The following is a 24,505-nucleotide window of genomic DNA, read 5'->3' as shown; positions in this document are numbered from 1 at the left end:
AAATGGGGAAAGGGAGCCTTAATGTAAAATTTACTTGCCAATTTGTATAACCAAGAAGCAGCTGAAATGAAATTTGAAACCAGGTCTGATAACAAAGCTCAAATCTTTAACATCTATACTACATTGTAATAGCCAGTAGAAGAGATGACAAATAGAGTTTAAATTCTGTAGTTCACAGCCAAAGCAATAACACTGAAAAAGAAAAACCAGAGACCTGCAGAGAAAAGTAATTTCTCCTGATGATCTTCTGAATTAGACTGAGGAGGGAAGAGAGAAAAAATGGTGGGGGTATTGAGAAGGTTGCTAAACAGAAATTTGAGCTGACCTGAACTGCTTAACCTTGATTAAGCTCAGATGTGTAAATACATAATAAACTGGCCTTCCTTTGAAAGCAAATTCATCCTGTCACGGCCAAAACAATTCAAAAGCAGCATCTTCTAAATTCTGGTCAAAGACAAAAAGTAATAACATAAATTTAATACACAGATGGTTACATAAATGTTCATAAATGTATACGTATACGTACACAGGTTGGTATAAATATGTATTACTTCCTTGCTGACTGTTGAAGGCTCTAAAAGCAATGACACACAAATATTAAGGTACATACCTAGAGCCCAGACTTTCGTTTTATTTTTTAAGTAATTTATCTTTTGGGTTCAAGCTATTCTCCTGCCTTAGCCTCCTGAGTAGCTGGTATTACAGGCATGTGCCACAATGCCTGGCGTGTGTGTGTGTGTGTGTGTGTGTGTGTGTGTGTGTGTGTCATGATGCCCAGCTAATATGTACGCATCTGTGTGTGTGTATCTTTAGAGAAAGGGTTTTGCTATGTTGGCCAGGCTGGTCTTGAACTCCTGACCTGAAGTGATCCAGCTGCCTCAGCCTCCCAAAGGACTAGGATTACAAACCTGAGACATAGTGCACAGCCCCTACCATTTGACAAAGGAACCAGGGAACCTTGGAGAAAGGTTGATTCTAGGACTGAAGCAGGAAATATACAAGAAGTACCTGAAGCATGCTGTAGTGCTAGAAAGTAAGATAATACGATGGACAGGAGAGGGATTCAACACGGCCGAAGAAGAACAGCTCTGCATTGCAGCTCCCAGCGAAAACGCAGAGGGTGAGTGATTACCGCATTTCCAAACGAATTTTTACTGCCCACAGACCAGAAGATTCCTGGGCGGAAAAGCGCCATGATCCCCCAGCGTGACTGTTTCAGCCAGAGAAGTGGGTCTCTGCACAATAACTCACACAAATCCAGGCGCCTTTTCAACTGGCGACTGGAATGCCTGGGAGACATAGTCGCCTGTGAAACTGGAAAAGAAAAAAAAAAAAAAAAAAAAAAAAAAAGGGCGGGGGGGACTGAAACAGGGAGCCAGGTAATCTGGCTCTGCTGGTCCCACCCCCACGAAGACCAGCAACCTGAAATGCTCTGGATTGAGTATCAGCTCTGAGGGGGAAGGGCACCCACCATTACCGAGGAAGCCCCGCCATTACCGAGGCAGCCTGCCATTACCTAGGCAGCTCTAACTATACCTCTATAAACAAAACTGCAAGGAAATTCACACAGCAGCTGTGCAGAGTCCACGGCAGCTCACCAATGCCTCTGCTGGCAGATTGTAACTAGGCTACCTCCTCGCTGGGCAGGGTATCTCTGAAAAAAGGCAGCAGCACGACAGAAACTTAAAAATAAAGCCCCACCTTCTGGGGAAAGCATACATGGGAAAAAAAGGCGGTTATGAGCTCCACTACAGCAGACTTAAAAGTACCTGCCCAGCAGCTCTGAAAGGAACAACAGAGCTCACAGCTCAGCACTGAGCTCCTATAAAGGACAGACTGTCTCCTCAAGGAGCTCCTCAACCCCCGTATACTCAAAGAGTCACGTCATAAAGGAGAGCTCAGCCTAACATCTAGCGGGTATCATTGTGGGACAAAGATAGCAGAAGAAGAAACTGTGAGGAACCCTTACTGTTCTGCTGCTGCTGCAAGTGATCCACAGGCAAGCAGGGTCTGGAGTGGAACTCCATCAGTCTTAGAGCAGAGGGGCCTGACTGTTAGAAGGAGAACTAAGAAACAGAAAGAAATAACTTCATCATCAACAAACAGGACATCCACTCAGAGACCACATCTGAAAGTCACCAATGACAAACACCACATCAAAATAAATCCACAAAGATGGGAAGAAACCAGCATAAAAAGGGAGAAAACACCCAAAACCAGAACGCCTCTCCTGCTCCAAGGGATCACAACCCCTCACCAGCAAGAGAACAAGACTAGATGGAGAAGGAGTGTGATGAACTGACAGAAACAGGCTTCAGAAAGTGTGTAATAACAAACTTCTCTGAGCTAAAAGAACATGTTCTAACCCAATGCAAAGAAACAACCTTAAAAAAAGGTTTGACAAAATGCTAACAAGAATAAACAGCTTAGAGAGAAACACAAATGAATTGATGGAGCTGAAAAACACAACACTAGAACTTTGCAAAGCAAACAGAAGTTTCAATAGCCCAACAGACCAAGCAGAAGAAAGGATATCAGAGTTGAAGATCAATTCAATGCAATAAAATTTTGAGAAGGCAAAATCACAGAAAAAAGGATAATAAGAAACAAAGCCTCCAAGAAATATGGGATTATGTGAAAAGACCTAATTGACATTTGATAGGTGTACCTGAATGTGATGGAGAGAATGAATCCAAGCTGGAAAATACTCTTCAGGATATTATCCAGGAAAACTTCCCCAACCTTGCAAGGCAGGCCAATATTCAAGTCCAGGAAATACAGAAAACACCACACAGATATTCCTCAAGAAGAGCAATCCCAAGGCACATAATGGTCAGATTCGCCAGGGTAGAAATGAAGGAGAAAAGGAGAAGGGCAGCCAGAGAGAAAGTTCAGGCTACCCACAAAGAAAAGGTCATCAGACTCACAGTGGATCTCTCAGCAGAAATCCTACAAGCCAGAAGGGAGTGGGGGCCAATATTCAACATCCTTTTTTTTTTTTTTTATTTTAAAAAAATTTTATTATTATTATTATTATTATTATTATTATTTTTTTTTTTTTTTGAGGCGGAGTTTCGCTCTTGTTACCCAGGCTGGAGTGCAATGGCGCGATCTCGGCTCACCGCAACCTCCGCCTCCTGGGTTCAGGCAATTCTCCTGCCTCAGCCTCCTGAGTAGCTGGGATTACAGGCACGTGCCACCATGCCCAGCTAATTTTTTTTGTAGTTTTAATAGAGACGGGGTTTCACCATGTTGACCAGGATGGTCTCGATCTCTTGACCTCGTGATCCACCCGCCTCGGCCTCCCAAAGTGCTGGGATTACAGGCGTGAGCCACCGCGCCCGGCCTCAACATCCTTAAAGAAAAGAACTTTCAACCTAGGATTTCATATCCAGCCAAACTAAGTTGCATAAGCAAAGGAGAAATAAAATCCTTTACGAGAAAGAAATTGCTCAGAGATTTCATCACCAACAGACCTGCTTTACAAGAGTTCCTGAAAGAAGCAATGAACATAGAAAGGAACAACCAGTAAAAGCCACTCCAAAAACAAACCAAATTAAAGAACATCGACACAATGAGGAAACTGCATCAACTAACAGGCAAAACAACCAGCTAGCACATCAAAATGGCAGGATCAAATTCACACATAACAATATTAACCTTAAATGTAAATGGGCTAAATGTAAATGGGCAACATGCCCCAATCAAAAGACACAGACTGGCAAATTGGATAAAAAGTGAAAACCCATCGATGTGCTGTATCCAGGAAACCCATCTCACATGCAAGGATACACAAAGGCTCAAAATAAATGGATGGAGGATGATTTACCAAGGAAATGGAGAGCAAAAAACAGCAGGACTTGCAACCCTAGTCTCTGATAAAATAGACTTTAAACCAACAAAAATCAAAAGAGACAAAGAAGGACACTACATAATGGTAAAAGAATCAATGCAACAAGAAGAACTAACGATCCTAAATATATACACACCCAATACAGGAGGACCCAGACACATAAAGCAAGTTCTTAACGACCTACAAAGAGACTTAGACTCCCAAACAATAACAGTGGGAACCTTTAACACCCCATTGTCAATATTAGACAGATCGAAGAGACAGAAAATTAACAAGGATATCCAGGACTTGAACTCAAACCTGGACCAAGCAAACCTAATAGACATTTACAGAACTCTCCACCCCAAATCCACAGAATATACATTCTTCTCAGCATCACATCACACCTACTCTAAAACTGACCACATAATTAGAAGTAAATTACTCCTCAGCAAATGCAAAGGAATGAAAATCATAACAAACAGTCTCTCAGACCACAATGGAATCAAGTGAGAACTCAGAATTCAGGAACTGTCTCAGAACTGCACAGTTTCATGGAAACTGAGTAAGTGGCTCTTGAATGCTGACTGTATGAACAATGAAATGAAGGCAGAAATAAAAATGTTACTCGAAACCAAGAAGAATGAAGACACAACATACTAGAATCTCTGGGACACATTAAAAGCAGTGTCTAGAGGAAAATATACAGCAATAAATGCACACATGAGAAGCAAGGAAAGATCCAAAATCGACATCCTATCATCAAAATTGAAAGAGCTAGAGGAGCAAGAACAAAAAAACAAAACTTAGCAGAAGACAAGAAATAACTAAGATCAGAGCAGAACTGAAAGAGACAGAGATGCAAAAAACCCTTCAAATAATCAATAAATCCAGGAGCTGTTTTTGGAAAGATCAACAAAATAGACCACTAGCCAGATTAATAAAAGAGAATAAACAAATAGATGCAATAAAAAACCATAAAGGGTATAGATATCACCACAGTTTCCAAAGAAATACAGACCAACATCAGAGATTACTACAAACAACTCTATCCATATAAACCAGTAAACCTGGAAGAAATGGATAAATTCCTGGATACTTCCATCCTCCCAAGCCTAAAGCAAGAAGAAGTTGAAACCCTGAATAGACCAATAACAAGGGCTGAAGTTGAGGCAGCAATTAATAGCTTACCACCCAAACAAAGCCCAGGTCCAGATGGGTTCACAGCAGAATTCTACCAGACATACAGAGAGGAACTGGTACCACTCCTATTAAAATTATTCCAAACAATCCAAAAAGAGAGAATCCGTCCCAAATCATTTTATGAGACCAACATCATCCTGATACCAAAACCCGGAAGAGACTCAACAAGAAAAGAAAACTTCAGGCCAATATCCATGATGAACATAGATAAAAATTCTTCAATAAAATACTGGCAAACCAACTACAACATCATATCAAAAAGCTTATCCAACACGATCGAGTACGCTTCATCCAGGGGATACAAGGCTGGTTCAACATACCCAAGTCTATAAATATAATTCACCACATAAACAGAACCAAACACAAAAACCACATGATTATCTCAATAGATGCAGAGAAGGCCTTTGATAAAATTCAACAGCCCTTTATGCTAAAAACCCTCAATACGTTCTGTATTGACACAATGTATCTCAATGTTCAACAGCCCTTTATGCTAGAAACCCTCAATACGTTCTGTATTGACAAAACGTATCTCAAAATAATAAAAGCTATGTATGACAAACCGACAGCCAATATCATAATGGATGGGCAAAACCTGGAAGAATTCCCTATGAAATCTGGCACTAGACAAGGATGCCCTCCCTCACCACTCCTATTCAATATAGTATTGTAAGTTCTAGCCAGAGCAATCAGAGAAGAAAGAGAAATAAAGTGCATTCATTTAGGAAAGGAGGGAGTCAAATTGTCTCTATTTGCAGACAACATGATTGTGTATTTAGAAGACCCCATCATCTCAGCCCAAAATCTCCTGAAACTGATAAGCAACTTCAGCAAAGTCTCAGGATACAAAATTAATGTGCAAAAATAACAAACATTACTATACACCAATAACAGACTTAAAGAGAGCCAAATCCAGAATAAACTGCCATTCACAATTGCTACAAAGAGGATAAAATACCTAGAACTACAACTAACAAAGGATGTAAAGGACCTCTTCAAGGAGAGCTACAAAGCACTGCTGAACGCAATAGGAGAGGACACAAACAGATGGAGAAACATTCCATGCTCATTGTTAGGAAGAATCAATATAGTAAAAATGGCCATATTGCCCAAAGTAATTTATAGATTCAATGCTATCCCCATCAAGCTACCAATGATCTTTTTCACAGAACTGGAAAAAACCACCTTAAACTTCATATGGAACCAAAAGAGAGCCCGCACAGCCAAGTCAATTCTAAGCAAAAAGAACAAAGTTGGAGACATCACGCTACCTGACTGAAAACTATACTACAAGGATACAGTAATCAACACAGCATCGTACTGGTACCCAAACAGAGATATAGACCAATGGAACAGAACAGAAGCCTCAGAGGCAACACAATACATCTACAACCATCGGATCTTTGACAAACCTGACAAAAACGAACAATGGGGAAAGGTTTCCCTGTTAATAAATGGTGTTGGGGAAATTCGCTAGCAATGTGCAGAAGGCAGCAACTGGACCCCTTCCAGACACTAAAATTAACTCCAAATGGATTAAAGACTTGAACATAAGACCTAACATAAGACCCTAGAAGAAAACCGAGGCAAAACCATTCAGGACATAGAAATAGGCAAAGACTTCATTACTGAAACACCAAAAGCATTGGCAACAAAAGCCAAAATAGACAAATGGGATCTAATTAAACTCCAGAGCTTCTGCACAGCAAAAGAAACAATCATTAGAGTGAACCAGCAACCAACAAAATGGGAAAAAGTTTTTGCAATCTACCCATCTGACAAAGGGCTAATATCCAGAATCTACAAAAAACTAAAACAGATTTACAAGAAAAAAGCAAACAAACCCATTCAAAAGTGGACGAAGGATATGAACTGACACTTTTCAAAAGGCATATATGAGGCCAACAAACATGAAAAAAATGCTCATCATCACTGGTCATTAGAGAAGTGCAAATCAAAACTACACTAAGGTACCATCACATCCCAGTTAGAATGGCAGCTATTAAAAAATTCAGAGACAACAGATGCTGGAGAGGATGAGGAGAAATAGGAACACTTTTACACTGCTGGTGGGAGTGTAAATTAGTTCAACCATTGTGGAAGACAGTGTGGCGATTCCTCAAGGACCTAGAAACAGAAATTCCATTTGACTCAGCAATCCCATTACTTGGTATATATCCAAAGGATTAAAATCGTTCTCTTACAAGGACACATGCACACGAATGTTCACTGCAGTACTGTTTACAAAAGCAAAGACTTGGAATCAACCCAAATGCCCACTGATGACTGACTGGACAGGAAAAATGTGGCACATGTACACCATGGAATACTATGCAGCGATAAAAAATGACATGTTCATGTCCCTTGCGGGGACATAGATGAACCTGGAAATCATCATTCTCAGCAAACTGACACAAGAACAGAAAATCAATCACCGCATGTTCTCACTCATAGATGGGTGTTGAACAATGAGAACATGGACACAGGGAGGGGAGCATCACACACTGGGGTCTGTGGGTGGGGAACTAGGGGAGGGACAGCGGGAAGTGGGGCGTTGAGCGGGATAACATGGGGAGATATGCCAGATACAGATGATGGGGAGGAAGGCAACAAACCACACTGCCATGTATGTACCTGTGCAACAATCCTGCATGTTCTTCACATGTACCCCAAAACCTAAAATGCAGTAAACACTAAAAAAAAAGAAAAGAAAAGTCAGAGAATGCTTAAGAAAAACAAAATACCCGGGGAGGATCCAAGATGGCTGAATAGGAGCAGATCAGGATTGCAGCTCCCAGCAAAACTGTGCAGGGTGAGTGGACAGCGCATTTCCAGACAGATTTTTATTGCCCACAGACCAGGAGATTGCCAGGCAGAGGAGCCCCATGGGTCACCAGCGCAGTGTGTCCCCGCACGAAATATACGGGTCCGGACGCCCTTTTAGCTGGCGATTGGAGCTCCTAGGAGACGGAGTAAACCATTCAACTGATAAAAAAGGAGACTGAAACAGAGAGCCAGGCCAGGAGATTCCCAGGCGAAAAAGCGCCACGAATCTCCAGCGCGGCTGTTTCAGCTGGTACAGGGGGTCACTGCTCGGGAAATCACACAGATCCGAGCGCCTTTTCAACAGGTGACTGGAACGCCTGGGAGATAGAGTCGGCCCTTCAACTGGAAAAAAAAGGGGACTGAAACAGGGAGCCAATCCAGGAGATTCCCGGGTGAAAAAGCATCACAAGCCCCCAGTGTGGCTGTTTCAGTCGGCTAAGCGCGACTCTGAACAAAATCTCGCACAATTCTGGGGGCCATTTCAACTGCTGAAGGACGCCTGGGAGAGAGTCACCCGTTCAACTGAAAAAAAGTGGGGGTAGTGGGGGTCTGAGGTAGGGAGCCAGGTGATCAGGCTTGCCCGGTCCCACCCTCACAAAAAAACAGCAATCTGAAACGCTCAGGATTCAGTTTCACAGCAAGCAGAGCTGAACCCGGAATGGTCCAGCTCTGTGGGGGAGGAGCGTCCATCATTACTGAGGCAGTCCACCATTATTGAGGTAGTCCACCATTGCCAAGGTGGGCCACCATTAGCGAGGTAGTTCTAACTATACCCCTATAAACAGGACTGTAGGGATTTCACACGGCAGCTGGGCAGAGCCCACAGTGGTTCAGCAAAGCCTGTGCAGGCAGACTGTGACTAGGCTGTCTCCTCACTGGGCAGGGCAGCCCTGAAAAAAGGCAGCAGCATGACAGAAACTTGGAGAAAAAAAAAAAAAAAAAAAAAAAAAAAACCCAAACTCCGCAGGACAGAGCACAGGGAAAAAAAGAAGAGGCATTTATGAGTTCTGCTGCAAGACTTAAGCGTACCAGACCAGCAGCTCTGAATGCAACAACGGAGCTCAAAGCTCAGCACTTGAGCTCCTATAAAGGACAGACTATCTCTTCAAGCAGCTACCTGACCCTTGTATGTCCAAAGAGTCACCTCATAAAGGAGGGCTTAGATTGACATCTGGCAGGTATTCTACTGGGACAAAGATAGCAGAAAAAGAAACTGCCAGCAACCCTTACTGTTCTGCAGCCGCTACAGGTCATCCCCAGGCAAGCAGCAGACCTCAGCAGTCCTACAGCAAAGGAGTCTGACTGTTAGAAGGAAAACTAAGAAACAGAAAGAAATAATTTCATCATTAACAAACTAGACGTCCACTCAGAGACCCTATCTGAAAGTCAACTATAAAGACAACAGGTAGATAAATCTAAAAAGACGGGAAGAAACCAGAGCAAAAAGGATGAAAACATCCAAAACCAGAACCCCTCTCCTCCATCAAGGGATCAGCACTCCTCACCAGCAAGGGAACAAGGCTGGATGGAGAGTGAGTCTGATGAATTGACAGAAACAGGCTTCAGAAGGTGGGTAATAACAAACCTCTCTGAGCTAAAAGAACATGTTCTAACCCAATGCAAATAAACTAAGAACCTTGAAAAAGGTTTGACGAAATGCTAATGAGAATAAACAGCTTAGAAAGGATTATAAGTGAATTGATGGAGCTGAAAAACATAACATGACAACTTTGAGAAGCATACACAAGTTTCAATAGCCCAACTGACCAAGCAGAAGAAAGGATATCAGAGGTTGAAGATTAACTCAATGAAATAGAATGAGAAGGGAAGATTAGATTAAAATAAAAAGAGTAAAAATAAATGAACAAAGTCTCCAAGAAATATGGGATTATGTGAAAAGACGTAATTCACATTTGATAGGTGTACCTGAATGTGATGGAGAGAATGAATCCAAGCTGGAAAATACTCTTCAGGATATTATCCAGGAAAACTTTCCCAACCTAGCAAGGCAGGCCAATATTCAAGTCCAGGAAATAGAGAGAACATCACAAAGATATTCCTCAAGAAGAGCAATCCCAAGGCACACAGTGGTCAGATTCGCCAGGGTTGAAATGAAGAAGAAAATGCTAAGGGCAGCCAAACAGAAAGGTCGGGTTACCCACAAAGGGAAGCCCATCTGACTCACAGTGGATCTCTCAGCAGAAATCCTACAAGCCGGAAGAGAGTAGGGGCCAATATTCAACATCCTTAAAGAAAAGAACTTTCAACCCAGAATTTCATATCCAGCCAAACTAAGTTGCACAAGCGAAGGAAAAATAAAATCCTTTACGACCAAGGAATTACTCAGAGATTTCATCACCACTGGACCTGCTTTACAAGAGCTCCTGAAAGAAGCACTAAACATAGAAAGGAACAACCAGTACCAGTTACTCTAAAAGCATACCAAATGGTAAAGACCATGGACACACATGAAGAAACTGCATGAACTAACCGGCCATAACAGCCAGCTAGCATCAAAACGGCAGGACCAAATTCACACATAACAATATTAACCCTAAATGTAAATGGGCTAAATGCCCAAATCAAAAGACACAGACTGGCAAATTGGATAAAAAGTCAAAACCCATCATTGTGCTGTATCCAGGAAACCCATCTCACAGGCAAGGATACACAAGGCTCAAAATAAAAGGATGGAGGAAGATTTACCAAGCTAATGGAGACAGAAAAAAAAAAAAGCAGGAGTTCCAACCCTAGTCTCTGATAAAATAGACTTCAAACCAACAGACATCAAAAGAGACAAAGAAAGGCATTACATAATGGTAAAAGAATCAATGCAAACAAGAAGAACTAACGATCCTAAATATATACACACCCAAAACAGGAGCACCCAGATACATAAAGCAAGTTCTTAACGACCTACAAAGAGACTTAGACTCCCACACGATAATGGTGGGAGACTTTAATACTCCAAGGTCAATATTTGACAGATCAACAAGACAGAAAATTAACAAGGATATCCAAGACTTGAATTCAAACTTGGACCAGGCAAACCTAATACACATTTATAGAATTCCCCACCCCAAATCCACAGAATATACATTCTTCTCAGCACCACATCACACCTACTCTAAAACTGACCACATAATTGGACGTAAATCACTCCTCAGCAAATGCAAAAGAATGGAAATCATAACAAACAGTCTCTCAGACCACAGTGCAATCAAGTTAGAACTCAGAATTCAGAAACTATCTCAGAACCGCACAGCTTCATGGAAACGGAGTAAGTGACTCTTGAATGCTAACTGGAAAAACAATGAAACGAAGGCAGAAATAAAAATGTTCTTCGAAACCAAGGAGAATGAAGACACAACATACCAGAATCTCTGGGACACATTTAAAGCAGTGTCTAGAGGAAAATAAATAGCATTAAATGCCCACATGAGAAGCAAGGAAATATCTAAAATGAATACTCTATCATCAAAATTCAAAGAGCTAGAGGAACAAGATCAAAAAAACTCAAAATCTAGCAGAAGACAAGAAATAACTAAGAGCAAAGCAGAACTGAAGGAGGTAGAGGCATAAAAAACCCTTCAAATAATCAATAAATCCAGGAGCTGGTTTTTCAGAGAGATCAACAAAATAGACCACTAGCCAGATTAATAAAAAAGAAGAGAGAGAATAATCAAATAGATGCAATAAAAAACGATAAAAGGGATATCACCACAGATTCCAAAGAAATACAAACCATCATCGGAGATTATTACAAAAAACTCTATGCACATAATCTAGTTAACCTGGAAGAAATGGATAAATTCCTGGACACTTGCATCCTCCCAAGCCTAAACCAGGAAGCAGCTGAAACCCTGAACAGACCAATAACAAGGGCTGAAGTTGAGGTAGGAATTAATAGCCTACCACCCAACAAACTCCAGGTCCAGATGGGTTCACAGCAGAATTCTACCAGACATACAAAGAGGAGCTGCTGGTACCATTCCTTCTCAAACTATTCCAAACAATCCAAAAAGGGGGAATCCTTCCAAAATCATTTTACGAGACTAACAGCATCCTGATACCAAAACCCGGCAGAGACTCAACAACAAAAGAAAACTTCACGCCAATATCCATGATGAACATAGATGCAAAAATCAATAAAATACTGGCAAACCGACTGCAACAGCACATCAAAAACCTTATCCACCATGATCAAGTAGGCTTCATCCCAGGGATGCAAGGCTGGTTCAACACACCCAAGTGTATAAATGTAATTCACGACATAAACAGAACCAAACACAAAAACCACATGATTATCTCAATAGATGCAGAGAAGGCCTTTGACAAAATTCAACAGCCCTTTATGCTAAAAACCCTCAATAAACTAGGTATTGATGGAACGTATCTCAAAATAATAAAAGCTATTTATGACAAACTGACAGCCAATATCATACTGAATGGGCAAAAACTGGAAGCATTCTCTTTGAAATTTGGCACTAGACAAGGATGCCCTCTCTCACCACTCCTATTCAATATAGTATTGGAAGTTCTAGTCAGAGCAATCAGGCAAGAAAAAGAAATAAAATATATTCAATCAGGAAAGGAGAAAGTTAAATTGTCTCTATTTGCAGACAACATGACTGTATCTTTAGAATACCCCATCATCTCAGCCCAAAATCTCCTGAAACTGATAAGCAACTTCAGCGAAGTCTCAGGATACAAAATCAATGTGCAAAAATAACAAGCATTCCTATACACCAATAACTGACTTAAAGAGAGCCAAATCAAGAATGAACTGCCATTCACAGTTGCTACAAAGAGAATAAAATACCTAGATATACAACCAGCAAAGGATGTAAAGGACTTCTTCAAGGAGAACTACAAAGCACTGCTCAACAAAATAAGAGAGGACACAAACAGATGGAGAAACATTCCATGCTCATGGTTAGGAAAAATCAATATCGTGAAAATGGCCATACTGCCCAAAGTAATTTATAGATTCAACACTATGGTCATCAAGCTACCAATGACCTTTTTCAAAGAACTGGAAAAAAACCACCTTAAACTTCATATGGAACCAAAAGAGAGCCTGCACAGCCAAGTCAATTCTAAGCAAAAAGAACAAAGTTGGAGTCATCACACTACCGGACTTCAAACTATACTATAAGGCTACAGTAATCAAAACATCATGGTACTGGTACCAAAACAGAGATATAGACCAATGGAAGAGAACAGAGGCCTCAGAGGCAACACCACACATCTACAAGTATCTGATCTTTGACAAACCTCAGAATAACAAGCAATGGGAAAAGGATTCCATGCTTAATAAATGGTGTTTGGATAACTGGCTAGCCATGTGCAGAAAGCAGAAATTGGACACCTTCCTGACACCCAACACTAAAATTAACTCCTGATGGATTAAAGACTTAAACATGAGACCTAACACCATAAAAACCCTAGAAGAAAATCTAGGCAAAACTATTCAGGACATAGGCATAGGCAAGGACTTCATGATCAAAACACCAAAAGCACTGGCAACAAAAGCCAAAATAGACAAATGCGACATAATCAAACTCCACAGCTTCCGCACAGCAAAAGAAACAATTATTAGAGTGAATCGGCAACCAATAGAATGGGAAAAAATTTTTGCCATCTACCCATCTGACAAAGGGCTTATATCCAGAATCTACAAAGAACTAAAACCGATATACAAGAAAAAAACAAACAAGCCCATTCAAAAGTGGGCGAAGGGTATCAACAGGCACTTTACAAAAGAAGACATCTATGGGGCCAACAAACATGAAAAAATGCTCATCATCACTGGTCATTAGAGAAATGCAAATCAAAACTACATTGAGGTACCATCTCACGCCTGTTAGAATGGCGATCATTAAAATATCTGGAGACAACAGATGCTGCAGAGGATGTGGAGAAATAGGAACACTTTTATACTGTTGGTGGGAGTGTAAATTAGTTCAACCATTGTGGAAGACAGTGTGGCGACTCCTCAAGGACCTAGAAACAGAAGTTCCATTTCACCCAGCAATCCCATTACTGGGTATATATCTAAAGGATTAAAATTGTTCTACTATAAGGACACATGCACACAAATGTTCATTGCAGCATTGTTTACAATAGCAAAGACTTGGAACCAAGCCAAATGCCCACTGATGAGGGACTGGACACAGAAAATGTGGCGCATATATACCATGGAATACTATGCAGCCATAAAAAACATGAGTTCCTGTCCTTTGTGGGGACATGGATGAACCTGGAAAGCATCATTCTCAGCAAACTGACACAAGAACAGAAAATCAAACACCGCATGTTCTAACTCATAGGTGGGTGTTGAACAATGAGAACATGGACACAGGGAGGGGAGCATCACACACTGGGATCTGTTGGGCGGAAACAGGGGAGGACAGTGGGGGTTGGGGAGGGATAACATGGGGAGAAATGCCAGATACAGGTGACGGGGTGATGGAGGCAGCAAACCACATTGCCATGTGTATACCTATGCAACAATCTTCCATGTTCTTCACATGTACCCCATAACCTAAAATGCAAAAAAAAAAAAAAAAAAAAAAAAAACCCACAATAATGGGGATATGTCAACTGGACACAGCCATCAAATAAACGAGCTTCCAATAGCCAAAGCAGAACAATTTGAGCATGAGTTCATACTGATGTAAATGTCTCAATAAATAACTGGTAAACAAAAGACATCGTCCATGTTAAGTAATTTTAAATAATTTTTATAGATACTCTGCCCTCAAGGCAGTGAAGTACATTAACTCCCCACTCCTTAAGTGTGGACTGTACATCATAACTTTCTCTCAAACAGTATAGTATGGAAAGACAGGAAGAGGGTGTGGAGGGTAATTTAACAGTGGAGAAATATGACAAACACTACCCCAGCCAGATGATTAACGTTCACATCAGCATTAATATTATTGATGTAAAACCTAAGTTATACTTAGCACATTTACAATATTGACAGTATATGCCCAAGTTACGTGATGAAAATACCTCTGTGGCCTTACTCCCCGCAAAACAAATCCAGACAAATAAGGAAAACAAATGAATCCTAAAATGGGGAGATATTACAAAATACCCGACCAGAACTCTTCAAAATGGTCATGGTAATTGGAAAAAAAAAATCCTGAGAAACCGTCACAGCCAATGTCAAAAGAGATGGGAAAACTAAACACAGTATAGTATCCTAGCGGGATTCTGGAACAGAAAGAGGACATTAGCTAAAAGGTAGGGAAATATGGGTCATTAATTTCAACAAATATACTAACTTAAGATGTTAAGAGGGAAAACTAGGTGTGCAGTATATGGAAACTCTACCTTCAATTTTGCTGTAAATTTAAAGCTGTTCTAAAATAAGTTTATTTATTTAAATATAATGATGGAGGTGGTAACACAAATAAAAAAGTAATAATGTAAAAAAATGTAGAAAGTATTGGTATTTAAAAGATGGATGAAATCAATGAGTAACACAGAAAAAAATGCCAAGTTGGCTTTCAGTGCTGTAAATTGTCTTAATCGTGACCACTACACAGAACTGTTTTAATTTATGTAAGTCTTAACTTATTCCCAGATTTTACCTTTTGTCATTGCAAATTTTTTTCCTGTTCTAATTGATGTAAAAATTCCTTGAGCTATCAGTAGCTCAACGTTAAATTTGAAGACAGCCACTTTATTGATTGCTCATAACTTTCTGAAACATTTTCTCACCTTTCCCAGGTATCCATAGGCTGTAACTTTGCCTTCTCTAATATTTACATTTTATTTTGTTCTCCTGATTAACTGCATTATCTGGTACTTCCAGATAGATGTCAAATAAGGAAGCATTAATTGGCTTCCTTGTCTGGCTTGTCATTAAAGGGAATACTATTGTAGAATGTGGTTTGAAGTATTAACCTATTTTGTCTGTTCCTCTTACCAGGAGTTTCCTTTTAAAAAAAATAAGTAACAAATGACTTGAATTTGTATTTAAATGCAGAAAACATTTTAAATTAAAGTTCTCTTTGGTTTACTAGTACAGTGAATTATACTAAAACATTTTCTAATAATGAACTCTCCCCACATCCTGACAAACCATATTTGCTTAAAGTAATATGTTTTTAATAAGCAGCTGTGGTTTTTAAAAAAGCAAGTTAAATAAGTGAATATAATTATAAATAATTATATTTGCTGACTAGAACTTAGGTTTTCTTTCAATGTTAGTGATACTGATGTGCTTCTTATCATGTTTTAGTAGCAATATTAAACTCAATTTATAAAGCAATAGGTAGTTTTCCTTCTTTATGTTGTGGCTCAATTTAGGTAATATTATAATGATCTACTCTTCATAGGTGTAAAACAATTCAGCCACTCAAGCCTTTTTTGGAACATAGTTCTGTTATATCTCTTCTTAATCTTGCTATATACATATATAGATCTGTTGGCATTTTTCCATATATCCAAAATTATCTCCATTTGAATAATCTTGAATAATTTACTTCAACTACCAATTTTTAAATTTTTGGTCTTAAATGCTTTGAAAAACTGTTTAGGCACCCATTTATCCTAACTGATAAGAATTAAGAAAAAGTTACAAGGATAGCAAAGGATGAAGCAAAACTGCCATTTGATTATTTCTATGCAATTTATTAGACTTTGAAAAGGTTGCTGGTTACAAATGTCAAATCAATTTCATTTCTATGTATCAGCAAACAAATTACTATTTTAGAAGACAACTATACATAATTTCATCAAAAACAAAGCTACCAGAAATAAAGCAAAATATTAAATATATAAAGAGAACTAACTAAGATGTCAAAGATCTATGTCAGCCAGGCACAGTAGCTCACGCCTGTAATTCCAGCACTCTGGGAGGCCGAGCAGGAAGATCACTTGACCCCAGCAGGTAAAGGCTACAGTGAGCTGTGTTCACATCACTGCACTACAGCCTTGGTTACAGAGCAAAACCCTGTCTCAAAAAAAAAAAAAAAAAAAAAAAGAAAAGAAAAGAAAATATCTAAATTAATGGAGACGTCAAGTCTTTTAATATTTATGAATTAAAAGACTCGATATTGTAAAGATGTTGATTCTCCAAGCTGATCTATAGATGCAATCCACACAGAATCCCAGCAGATTATTTGTAGAGCTTTGACAAGCTATTTCTACAGTTTTTGTACGCAAATATTAAAAAGCAAAGAAAACCAAGAGACCCTGAAAGAGCAAAGAAATTTGGGAGATAGGGGAGAGGAAGATCAAAACAGTTTATAAGGCTACAGTATTCATAACAGTGTAAGAACAGAGATAGACAAATAGACCAATGGAACAAAGTATAGCAGTTCAGCGGTGCCCCGTGGGTGAACAACTAGCACTTCTATTCCCTAGGTAGAAGTTCTTGAACATATGTACCAGGATAACAGAAGATTATAAACAGCACTGTTTAAAACAGCTGAAACTGTAAACTGCCCAAGTATGTATGAATTATGGATTAGATAAGTATACCATGGTATGTTAATAGAATGGAATGATATAATAGTGAAAAGGAATAAAACAGCTATATGCAGAGAATCTTTCAATGTTGAGAAAAATAGATTCAAATATAGACAAAACATACTGCCTAGAGAATCACAGACAAGTAACAAAACTAAAGAAAAACAAAATAAGCATAAAGATCAGAACAAGTAGTTTACCTCTTAAGGAGATAGCGGGAGAAATGTTCTGATAGGGACACACAGGAGGCTTTAAAAAGGTTATTTTAATCATTCTACTTCTTAACCTTAGTGCAATTACACAAGTGTCTCCTTTATTGATCTTTAAACTGTAGGTATACATCTTCACTCATTTATGTATTTCATAGCAATTTCAAAAAGACTACTTTTAAAAGTTACGATATTGGCTGGGTGTAGTGGCTTACACCTGTAATCCCAGCATTTGGCAGGCTGAGGCGTGTGGATCACGGGGTCAGGAGATCGAGACCATCCTGAATAACATGGTGAAACCCTGTCTCTACTAAAAAATACAAAAACTAGCTGCGGGTGGTGGCGTGCGCCCGTAGTCCCAGCTACTCGGGAGGCTGAGGCAGGAGAACTGCCTGATCCCAGAAGGCGGAGGTTGCAGTGAGCCGAGATCGAACCACTGCAATCCAGCCTGGCACCTGGCGACAGAGCCAGACTCTGTCTCAAAAAAAAAAAAAAAAAAAAAAAAGGTTACAATATTAACATCCCAATCTTTATTTTCAAATGGCAATCAATATTTACTTATTCACAACACCATGAGCAGAAAAGAGATTTATTTGTAGTCTCACAACAATAAGCCTGAAGAAAACAACATACCTTATATATTCCAAAGCCAGGATCAATAAGACGGGCACGAGCTGACGTAGATGGCTGACTGGAAGATCCGACCCTCAGAGCTTTCTTTACTTTAGGCGAACTATTAGAACAGGGTTTTGCCTCAGTCTGTGTAGATGTGCCAGGAAGATGATCAAGGTCTGGGCGAACTAGCAGCTGAATTATATCATTCAGTCCAACATCATAGTCAAATAAGGTATATCCATTTTCCAACTAGAAAAAAAGAAAGAATACTGAAATGCTTCTCTAAAATGTATTTTCTTACATTTCTGTTGCTCAAATGTCCTAGCCAAACTTAAAATCCATACCACTATAATTTGGTGAGTTTAAAACCATTCCTATTAGTTAATGGCCTCTGATGTCAGCATCTTCTCTGGACCCCAATAAATTCTTAGTAATTACTCCTTATTAACTACAGAGAACACTGCTAGCCATTTAAACAAAAAATAGGCCGGGCTCCCTGGCTCACATCTATAATCCCAACATTTTAGGAAGCCAAGGTGGCAGGATCACTTGAGCCCAGGAGTTCCAGACCAGCTTAGGAAGCCAAGGTGGCACGATCACCTGAGCCCAGGAGTTCCAGATAAGCCTGGGTAACACAGCAAGACTCCATCTCTACAAAAAATAAAAATAAACAAATAAAATAAAAAACTTAGGTGTGGTGGCACATGCCTGTGGTCAGGCAGCTACTCAGGAGGGTGAGGTGGGAGGATCACTTCAGCCTAGGAGGTTGTGGCTAGAGTGAGCTGTTACCATGCTACTGCACATCTGGGCAACAGAGAACCCTGTCTCAAAAATAAATAAAACCAAAATGTCTCATTGTGCTGTAACCTTATGAACTACACAGAAAAACGCTAAACTAGATTTAATTTCTCAAGTTTTATTTTTAATCAGTGCCTGAATCAACCTCAAGAAAGGTGAATTTTCTTTTTTTCTTTTTTTTTTTTTTTTTGAGACGGAGTTTCACTCTTGTTACCCAGGCTGGAGTGCAATGGCGCGATCTCGGCTCACCGCAACCTCCGCGTCCCAGGTTCAGGCAATTCTCCTGCCTCAGCCTCCTGAGTAACTGGGATTACAGGCATGCGCCACCATGCCCAGCTGATTTTTTGTATTTTTAGTAGAGATGGGGTTTCACCATGTTGACCAGGATGGTCTCGATCTCTTGACCTCGTGATCCACCCGCCTCGGCCTCCCAAAGTACTGGGATTACAGGCGTGAGCCACCACGCCCGGCCGAGAAAGGTGAATTTTCAAAGTTGCTTTATAACCTTATGTTCATAAAGACATTAAAAGTCATCAGCTCAGTGTTTCACTTTTTTTTTTTGTGAGACGGAGTCTTGCTCTGTCGCCCAGGCTGTAGTGCAGCGGTGTAATCTCAGCTCACTGCAACCTCCTAGATTCAATTGCTTGAATCACTGCCTCCCAGATTCAAGCAATTCTCCTGCCTCAGCCTCCTGAGTAGCTGGGACTACAGACTACCACCGTGTCCAGCTAATGTTTGTATCTTCAGTAGAGACGGGGTTTCAACATGTTAGCTAGGATGGTCTAAATCTCTTGATCTTGTGATCTGCTTACCTAGGCCTCCCAAAGTGCTGAGATTAAAGACGTGAGCCACTGTGCCCGGCCGTGTCTCACTGTTTAAAAAAAGATATTAAGTCAGCTGGCCATGGCGGCTCACACCTGTAATCCCAGTACTTCGTGAGGCCAAAGAGGGCAGATCACCTGAGGTCAGGAGTTCAAGACCAGCCTGACGAACACGTAGAAACCCCATCTCTACTAAAAATACAAAATAAGCCAGGTGTGGTAGCGGGCACCTGTAATCCCAGCTAACCTGTAATCTAGCTACTTGGGAGGCTGAGGCAGGAGAATCACTTGAAACTGGGAGGTAGAGGTCTCGGTGAGCCAGTGTGCCACTGCACGCCAGCCCTGGCAACAAGAGTGAAATTCTATCTCAAAAAAAAAGTGGGGGAGGGACATTCAGAAAGCAGCAGCAGGAAGGAAAAAGGCAATCATGTGACTGGAATGATGTATCAACAAGTCAGGGAACAAGATTTCCAGCAAAGTGTAAAGAAGGATCCCACCAACAGAGCTATCAGAGGATGGCCCTGCTGACACCTTGCATTCTAGCCTGCAGAACTGTGAGACAGTAAATTTCTATTGTTTATGCCATCTAGGTTTTGATACATTAGTACAGAAGCCCTAGGAACCTAAGTCTCCATTTTGTTTCTTTATCTAAAGTTCAGTTGGCAATTTCACTATGATACAATGAAAGAAAAAACTCAACTCCTTTCAGGCCAGAACTATCATTTTCCCAGAAACGTAATATTTAAATTGCTCATTTTCTACTCTTCGTATGTATAACTTCTTTTTTTCATCTTTTAGACCAAGTCTCGCTGTCACCCAAGCTGGAGTGCAGTGGTGTGATCTCGGCTTACTGCAACCTCCACCTCCCAGGTTCAAGTGATTCTCCTGCTTCAGCCTCCCGGAGTAGCTGGGACTACAGGCCCACTCCACCGTGCCCAGCTAATTTTTTGTAATTTTAATGCAAACAGGTTTCACGTGAAACCCCGTTTGCACCAAAAATACAAAAGATGTAATGCCAGGATGGATTACTTTTCAACACACACAACTCTAACATATTAAGACCATATTTGAGAAGTCAACCAAAAGGAAATAAAAGTATATCCTGAATTTTTTTAAAACTTTTAATCTACCAGATCAGTTATTTGAATTTGGGCGGTCCAAGAACCCAACAAGCACTACCTCAAACACTGCAAGTATTCACGTTTGTCAAATAGAACAAGGTATCAAGAATTTCAAAAATTTCTTAGTCAGGGAATTAACTTATATACCACCTCACAAATTAGCATGCTTACTCTAAATAAGCCTAAGTAGTATCCCAAATCGGTAGGCAAATAAGCCCTAATAAAGATAGGGATGTGAATATTGCTTCCTTGATTAAAAACAAAAAAAGAACACCCTCTAGTCTTTAACTCCTGTGGTGGAGGAAAAAAACTCAAAAAACTCAAGGAGCAAACACTGCATTCACACCATCATTTTGACATTCTCCAACAGCCCCCACAAAAAAACCCAAACAAAATACCTAATTCTGGAGGAGCTGAAAAAGCATAAGATACAACTGATAGACATTATGACTATTTTTAAAAGAAAGTATTCAAAGATAATAAACTCTAACAATATAAAACATGCAAATTAACTAGTAGGATATTTCCAAAAATGAAGATAGCAATTAAAGTGATAAAACTATTGGAAACTGAAAGAACATTTTTCCACTGAAGTTTGAGGAACCAGAGTCAGAGGGATGTTGGGGTTATTTCTACATTCAACTCCTGGTTGGATTCTACTAAGTGACTGTCAGGAGTAAATACAAGCTGTTTCAAGTGGTACTTTTAAAAACTTGATTTGACAGGAAAAATGTCGTAAGTCAGAGCATATGTCTAAGCAAATGTCTAAGCATTTCAAGCAAGGCATGAGGCCCTATATTAAGTTATATCCACAGTAAAATATAACCACCTTACCTCATACTTGCTATGACAGGTTTTTTAAACTCAGTTCCACTCCTTCCCTATTTCATGGGTACTCCTCCTCCAGTCTTCCTACAATAGTGATTGTTACCTACTGCATTAACACGTTCCACACAGCTTTATTCCACAAAGCTTCCCATATTATGAAGAGCAGTGAAGTGTTGAGATGATTTACTTTAAAAGTACTGAACCTCTTCCATATTTAATGAAAGTAAAGATTGAAAGTTATCTCTGACACTCAAATTATGCTCCCAGTACGGAAAAAAGGAAGGGGTCATTTTGAAATAACAAACATCTACGTGTCAAAAGCACGTAGCTTAGGTCCATCAATGTTTCAGAAGTAAATGTTTGAGAGCTGCCATACTCGAAGATGGAGATGCAGGATTTACAATACTAAAGAATTAGAAATAACCGGTTAAGCATTTTTTGTGAGACCACACTTCTGAATTTTTACTGGGTCAGAAAGCAGAAATTCCAGGTAACAAGAACTGCAACAATGATGCAAGGGAATACTAGAAAGTACATACCAAGTGGAAGTGGATGAGAGGGGAGTGGGGAAGTCATTCCCAAGCAACTACTGACTAGGGATGCCAGTGAAGGGCGTAACATTCATATATTTATCACATATTATATATATGTTATATACACATCATATGTAACATATAGATATTCCTTTAAATAGCAAGTACTTTTATACTGTGTGAAAACCAAGGAGGAGGGGCAACTTCTTCCAACTATGGTTCATGACCCACATTGTAATCTATTTTAAGGTCATCTTTATAGTGGTAAGGAGTGAAAGAATGACAGGAGAGGAGGCGGAATCCTTTAAAACAGGAAAAACTCTGGATTCTCAAAAGATTTAGAGATCCACCAACATAATAACTCTTCCTTAAAAAGACCCAATCCTCAGCGTGCCTCAAACTGAACTTCCCAGATAAGAATGTTCACCACATGTTACCCTATTCTAACCAGAACTTACATACAACCCTGAATTGGAGGTCTCTATTTTGACTCTCAAAAGTGGAGTCAAGACTGGGCAAGGTGGCTCACACCTGTAATCCCAGCACTTTTAGAGGTGGAGGTGAGTGGATCACCAGGTCAGGAGATACCATCCTGCCCAACATGGTAAAATCCCATCTCTACTAAAATACAAAAACTTAGCAGGGCATGGTGGCGCCCACCTGTAGTCCCAGCTACTCCAGAGGCTGAGACAGGATAGTAATTGCTTCAATCAGGGAGAAGGAGGATGCAGTGAGCCAAGATGGGGCCACTGCACTCCAGCCCTGAGACAGCAAGACTCTGTCCGCCCCCCTCCACCCCGCCCAAAAAAAAAAAAAAAAAAAAAAAAAACCAAACGTGGAGTCGATTAACACTGATTCTCCACCTTCATTTACATACAGATCACCTGGGAATCTCATTAAAATACAGATTCTGCTTCAGTAGGTCTGGCGTGAGGAATCTAGGTAAAGCTAATGCTGCTGGTCCTGAGAATCCAGGGACCATACTTTGAATAGTGAGAGACCAGCAGGAGACCATCTTTCAACATTCATTTTCTAAATTGCAAGTAGTTGAATTAACAACTACTCAGGTGTTACCAGAATCTCCCACGGGATTCTGGTAACACTTCATTAGTTGTCAATTCAAGTACTTGCAGTTCTGGCGTCAAATGACCATCTATAATAAATATCCACAAGCGATTCTGATGTATACCAAAGATTAAAAGCAGCAACCTAATTTACGAATGGGGCATGGGGCGGGGGGCAGTACTCAAACAAAAATAAATGTCGTGTCTACAATTTATGACATTTTTCACTAAGTGGCAGTAAAGCATTTTGAAGAAGGGGTACCTTTTTCCAATGAGGACATGGTATTTTTAAATACCAATGAGGACATGGTATTTTACAGGATGGGGACTGTCTGTGATACCAATCTAGTAGCTACCTGCTACAGGCAGGCGACCTCATCTGTGGCGCTCCAAAGACCAATAAAGATAACCCTCATTGCCATAGTTACTGGTCAGCTCATAAGGAAGTGAACACAGCTGGTACAAATGACCTTTCTTTTCTGTCTCCAAGTTAATGGCTGGCATGAAAGGTCTATTTCTCATCCCTACTGGTTTATCACTGGGCTGAAGAAACCAAAGTAGTGAATTATCGACTATGAGGAGGAAGCGTAAGGTTGTTATCCTCAGTTTTCCCTGGAATCTGGAATGAGCTTCCTGGTTTACTCAAAGTCTACTTTGTTTCCTTGAATTTAACCCAATCTCGTATTAGATAATTATTTAAAAATATTTGATAAAAAAAGATTTTAGGGGTATTGCCCAGGAACATCCTTCATTTCTATCTGATGCTGAAATCACCAGTGTCCTAGGAATTCAGGTACTGTTTGTCGGTTAGCTAAAAAACAAAATACAAAAGACTTGATTATATGCATTTTCACTTATGATCAAAAGGAAACGGTATCAGCCACTTGAGGCACAGCAAAACAAACCTATGTAGTGTACAATTATTTCAAAAGCAAAGCTTACAACTAATATATTTTTTACAAGTCAAACACTAAGAAGTCAGTATAAAACTGGCTGCAAACACCAATCCAAAGTGCTGTAACATTATTTTAAAGAAGGGGGGGAGAAGCTCTCTCTTTCCCCAAGTGTAATTTCTCTCTCTTTCCCCAAGTGTAATTTGTTACTGTGAAATTCCTGGACAGTCTTCGAAGACTAAGCCTGTGAAGGGAAGGAAAATATTCCTTTTA

General features: G+C 40.0%; 1 protein-coding gene across 3 annotated transcripts in view; it reads right to left on the bottom strand.

The window, feature by feature from the left end:
- Positions 1-24,505, bottom strand: part of UHRF2 (ubiquitin like with PHD and ring finger domains 2) — a 105,930-nt gene that overhangs the window by 79,548 nt on the left and 1,877 nt on the right. For all 3 annotated transcript variants that reach the window (XM_032291092.1, XM_032291093.1, XM_032291094.1), the window contains exon 2: positions 18,193-18,423. In XM_032291092.1, the coding sequence (XP_032146983.1) occupies positions 18,193-18,423 (231 nt within the window). The remainder of the gene's footprint in view (positions 1-18,192; positions 18,424-24,505) is intronic.

Source organism: Sapajus apella, unplaced genomic scaffold, assembly GCF_009761245.1.
Source record: "Sapajus apella isolate SASKATOON/1434 unplaced genomic scaffold, GSC_monkey_1.0 scaffold24, whole genome shotgun sequence".
NCBI lineage: Eukaryota > Metazoa > Chordata > Mammalia > Primates > Cebidae > Sapajus > Sapajus apella.
The sequence above is the reverse complement of the archived record's forward strand: the minus strand, read 5'-3'. Positions and strand labels throughout refer to the sequence as shown.